At 45.6% G+C, this 5,534-nt stretch overlaps 1 protein-coding gene across 1 annotated transcript in view; it reads left to right on the top strand.

The window, feature by feature from the left end:
• Positions 1 to 5,527, top strand: part of GSDMA (gasdermin A) — a 34,399-nt gene extending 28,872 nt beyond the window's left edge. Inside the window, exons 7-10 of the mRNA XM_019507054.1 lie at positions 1,831 to 1,985; positions 3,406 to 3,556; positions 4,153 to 4,226; positions 4,832 to 5,527. Coding sequence (XP_019362599.1) covers positions 1,831 to 1,985; positions 3,406 to 3,556; positions 4,153 to 4,226; positions 4,832 to 5,077 — 626 coding nt within the window. The 3' untranslated portion in view covers positions 5,078 to 5,527. The remainder of the gene's footprint in view (positions 1 to 1,830; positions 1,986 to 3,405; positions 3,557 to 4,152; positions 4,227 to 4,831) is intronic.
• Positions 5,528 to 5,534: the final 7 nt, after the last annotated feature.

Genomic DNA, 5,534 nt, shown 5'->3' with positions numbered 1-5,534 from the left:
CACAGTGCCATGCCCCCTTCAGCAGCACCCAAATCCCAACTCTCCAACTCTCGCCCGCAGGCGGCAACTGTTGCAGCAGAGCAGAGCACAGAGCCCAGCTTTCCTGCCCCCACACCCGCTGCCTGCCTGCTGCGGGCTTGGGACTAGTTCCCCGCCACTGCGCACACTCCTGGAGAGTCCGGGGGGATCTGTGCACCCCAGATCTGTGTGCAGGGCGGAGGCAGGCTGCCCACTGTGGTCTCAGGCTCCTACCCTGCTGCCTTCCCCTGGGGCCTGTCCAGCCCAGCGGCTGTGACCCAACATGGCAGGGAAGAGCAGGGCCACGTAGGGAAGCTCATTGCCACTACAAGCTCTGTGCTGCCCTGACAAGGCACACCCTGCCCGTACAGCAGCAGTGAAGGGCACAACTCTGCACTGCTGTCCATGCTGTTCCTGCGCAGGCAGAGGATGCCTCGCCAGGGCAGCACAGAGGTCTCTGTGGCAATGAGCTTCCCTGCATGTCCCTGCTCTGCTCTGCTGGGTCACACCCGCTGGGCTGTGGAGGCCCTGGGGGTGGGCAGCAGGGTGGAGAGCCCGAGCCTGCAGCCCGCCCCCATCCTGTACACAGATCTGGGGGACACGGGTTCCCTCTGCCCCACCAGGAGTGCGTGCAGTGGTGGGGAGCTGGCCCCACCGCCCCACTCCCTGGATGAGGGCTCACAGTCCCATCTTGCTCCCCAGCTGGGCCCTGCAGCCATACATTTGTGACCCTGGGCCCTAAGCCCCAGCACCAGCCTCGGTCCTGCCCAACTCCCTCCTCCCTTCCTATGGGGGGCCTCAATTCCCCACCCTCACTTACCTGCAGGAGCTGCTCACCAGGCTGCCTAGATGCACATGATGCCCCCTGCCTGAACACCCTACTCTTGCTCCCCTGAGCTCCTTGCAGGCTAGAACTCAGCCAACCTGCAAAGAGCTCTTTGCAAAAGTGCAAAATATGCAGGTTTCTCCATTAAAATGAATAAATCTCGATTTTCTTCAGGTAAAGGGGAAAATCCACATTTTTCTCTGTTTTCCATGGGAAGCGAAAAACCCAGATCCCTGATCACCACACTTAAGTCTCAGGAGTTCTGCTGATTTGCATAGGAAATACTTTGGCTAATTCATCATCTGGTTAAAGCAGAACTCATTACTTCCCAAAACGTTACTGTAGAATTTACTACTGATAATTTGTGAATTTAAAAAGGCAGAGCAGAGCCTGGATCATACCTATCTGGATTGTTCACAACCCACTTAATTCACAGTGGGCTGCCAAATTAAAGACAAACCACTTAGCTATTTTCTGCAGGTTTTATTTCAAAGGGCATCACTTCTCCACTCAGATGGAGCACAATATTTTACCATGGTTATTCAGGTAAACCTTGCAGGGAGCTGCTATAAGCACTTTTAATCTGATACATGCTTGTCCATGCATGGTTTTCATGTTGTTACCCTCAAACTCAATCAGCTGTAGCAATAATAAGAACTCTTAAAATCTTTTGGAGTACCTGCAAGGCTCCAGAACAATTTGTCAGAAGTTAGAATTGCATTCTTATGGAACTAACAGATAATGACATTTCTTAACCTTACATACGTTACAACACATCTTTTGTCACTTCCTAAGATGAAGCAACATCCACTTTTACAAGAATACATTAATAGGGTTTTTTGAGGAAGAGAAACTACCGTTATGCCTGAGTCTACAAAAAATTATGGAAACTTTTCAGTATTTGAACTTGAAATGCTACTTGATCAGACATCTCTCTCTCTCTAACTGGTGAATTCTGAATGCTGACTGCCCCATTATGCTTTCAGGTGTCTCAGAAGAAGATACAGGAGACCTGCAGAAGGAAGTTGAGGAGAAATGTAAAGTGCTTACAGCACTGTCTGCAGATCTGAGTGCCAAGTTTTTTAACTGCATCAAAACTGTGATAAAAAACATCGACTTATTGCAAGAACTGGTGCTTGAGGTAAAGATCTTGTTGTTGCCAGTTTGTTCGGTGTAGAGACATCTACTCTGCAAAATCAATTCCCATGCCAAAGCCACCTGCTAAATCAGGTCAGAAACCTGTGGCAGTTGGATACAGCCCAGGAGAAGGCTGAATCCTGTCTGCAAAGTTCTGATCCAGCCCTCATTTTACTAACAGCAGGCATGCTGGTATCCTGCTTGTGCCCAACCATCTGATTCACCCCATAATCCATGTCATATTTTACTAACAGCAGGTTGATTCCTTGCTGCCACTGCAGCAGTTTCTGCTCGGTGTAGAAGGCTATTCTCTTGCACCACCACTGCAGCCCCTGCTTACTACTGTTGCTCAAGTAGCAACCCAAATTGTCACTCACCATGTTTTCAGCACCGTATTCCAGTGAAGGCTGCAACCCTAAGATGCAGTCTGCTGCTAGAGAAAGGTAGCTGAGCCCTGTGTTAAAATAAGTCCGACACCTTTTACCCAGACTTTTTACTTGGCCCCAAAACTATATAAACATAAGACAATGCAGTGGGGCAGTTAAGCCCTGGCAAGGAAAATGCCCCAACATTTAAATTTGGTGAAACCCCAGTTGAGAAACACCGAGGTAAGCTGAGGCAGCACAACAGTGATTCGCAACTAGGTGCCTCTACCACCACTAGGTAAAGATGCCCCGTGCACCCACTGCAGAGCCAGACCCAGAAGGGCTGTGGCATGCACACATACCATCCTGTCTCATTTGGTTTTTCAGATAAACCTAAAGCAGGCAGGAGAGCTGGCTTAAGCTGCAGCCCTTGCCATTCCAACCCTGCATAGTGTCTCCTAGAAACAGAGGCATGCAGGGCAGATTGAACTGTCCTATACCCCTCGGGTCCACTGGGGAGTATAGGAGGACCAGACAAGGGAGGGCTACAGCACAGGCTAGTCTCCTGTCTGTTTTAGGTTTATTGGAGAACCCTGATGAGGCTGGAGAGCGGGCAGGTACTGCAGCTGTGCACCAAGCATGCAGGGCATTTTTGCCTAGCCAGGGTGGCATCAGTGACAGCAACACTCATGCTGCAGTACCACTGCATAGGGAGTCTTGCAGCACCCCAGTTAAGAACCACTGAGTTAGGAAACCTTTTCTGTCTCAGCCTCTTTCAGTCTTATTTTTAAAAGAAACATCAGAATTGCTACACCTGAATATGCCAATGGACCATTTAGTTTAATGCCCTGGATCTGACTGCAGCACGATTAGATTAACACTCCTCTAAAACCCCAAATTATCCTGCTGTAAATAGCTAAGCAAAACCACGGTCCCCTAAACCTTTTCATCCATCAACCCAGGTGGATATCTGCTTCAACAGGTCATATCACAATGGAACAGTGCATCTCCTGGTAGTCCTTTTTCCTAACTTGTAAGGTTTCTTTCTCTGTCCTTCAGCTGGAATGGGCTCTTGACAATCCTGATGCATATCAGGTGAAAACAGAGAATCCAGACTTGAAAGACCTGTTACAGTGTTTACCGGGTACTGAGACAGACTTATTCCTTGACCTTGCTGGGGCAATTCTCTATGTTGCTCATGCCCTAGATGGTAAGTTCTGGAAACTCTAACAGAGGCACCCAAATGCACCAAAATATACTAAAGAATGCCTCCAAGAATGACACAAAAAATTAAGGAGACCACAAACAAACATGTAATTCCTTATTGTCTTGTCTAAGACTGGGTGAACAATTCTGTCAAGATGTTGCATCTACCGCCTAACAACAGTCTGTGCATCACATTATGAGAACCCAGCAAAAAACATCATGTTTACAACACCGTTATAATACATAGCTTTTGGGAAACCCTGGCGTATCACAAGATGATCTGAAATGAGAACTAGAACCTCAGGCAGAGTGGCAGTGTAATAAGTGACAAGGTCAGAAATCAGGACTCCTAGATCATGTTTCCAGCTGTAGTCACAGACATGATCTCTGACTTCTTCCTCAGTTACCCCACCTGTAAAATGGGATAGTAAGTTCAACTCGGGTCAGAAAGACTGAGGACTTTAGTTAATTCTTATAGTTCTTTAAGGCCAACAGAAATGTCAACAGATCATTGATATTTATCCCTCCACAGTCACCTGCCTTCTGCTTCTGCCACCAGTTTCTGAAAAAATCTTCTCTCATACAGATTTTTGTTTCTAGAATTAACAGAGGATCAATTGCTGTTCGTGTATGAGTCCATGGAAAGAAAGATTCTGCCCCCACAGCTTGAGCTGGTGAGAGAGAATTGCAGTAAACCCAGGCACCAATCTGTAAATTACAGTTAGATCAGGTTATAAAGCACCACTGTTGCAACTTTAGGTTATTCTGAAAGGACAGAGTTACTACAGAATCAAACAAGGCAGGGATCAAAACTGCTCACTTTGAGAGAAAACTTTACTACACGGAGGCCCAAGTTTCCTGACCCAAAGGCCACTTTCCTAAGAGGCCATAGGTGGCTCCTAATTTGCAGATGTAAGATATATAAATTGTAGATAGGCTGCTTACCTTAAGTTGCAGATAAACTGCTTACCTTCAGTCAGCAATGAGAAGGAGAGAGAGGGTGCAGCTGTGAGCTACATCCAGCTCTTATATTGCAACTTTAAAAGCACTTTTGGGGAATTTATCTACAAAACCAGAAAACAGATAAGCATGTTTCATTATTTTCACAAAAAAAATAAGAATCTGTAGCAAGTGCTAATAATACATGACACTTCCCCCCCTAGAATGACTTCAAAGATATTGTTGGTTTGCCCCTGACTAACTCTAGTTGAGTTGCACAGATCTACAACTGCAATGACCAGTTTTTGACTTTTGACTTTGTTTTGTTATTGTTGCAAAGGTCAAGAATATCTTGAAGCAAGATTTCCACCAAAACAATGGAGCTTTCCGTTTGGATGCCAAGCTGTTGTCATCCCTGAAGGAGGAACAACTGAACATAACCAAAGCAATGACTGGGATCAGTGGTGTGATGTTCCAGATAGATGGACCTTTTCTCAATGGGACTGGGAACCCAGATGATTCTTCAGCCTTAACTGCATTGTATGCAGTTTTGTGCATCTTACATCTTCTGACTAAATCACAATAGATGTAAATCTTTACATTCTATTAGGATGCATGTACATGGAAGAATTGTGAAAGCATATCCTGAGGCTGATTATAGGAAGGGAGCATTTCTCTAAATTCTGCTGGCTGCTAAATCTGTTCTATAGCAGTATCAATACTCTCACCATCATACTGCTGAGCATTAATTTTAGCTTTCTTTTTATATACTTTTAAATATAGAGAATCAATATAATCAGCAACACATGGCAGCCTCTTCCAAACTGCCCTTTGCCAGCAAGTACTCTATGCTTAAGTCAGACATGGTGTTGAATACTGTTTTACCAGCTATGAACAATACTACCTTTTCCTCCATATTGCACTTTGTCTCAAAGTGAATATCTTTGTATGTATTCTTATTTTATATTTCACATTCTCTTCCTCCACCGCCACCCCTATGTACCACAATATTTTTTTTTTCTGTAGATCAAATGTAATATTAG

Source organism: Gavialis gangeticus, unplaced genomic scaffold (assembly GCF_001723915.1).
Source record: "Gavialis gangeticus isolate Ggan-Ray unplaced genomic scaffold, GavGan_comp1, whole genome shotgun sequence".
NCBI classification, from domain to species: Eukaryota; Metazoa; Chordata; order Crocodylia; family Gavialidae; genus Gavialis; species Gavialis gangeticus.
The sequence above is the reverse complement of the archived record's forward strand: the minus strand, read 5'-3'. Positions and strand labels throughout refer to the sequence as shown.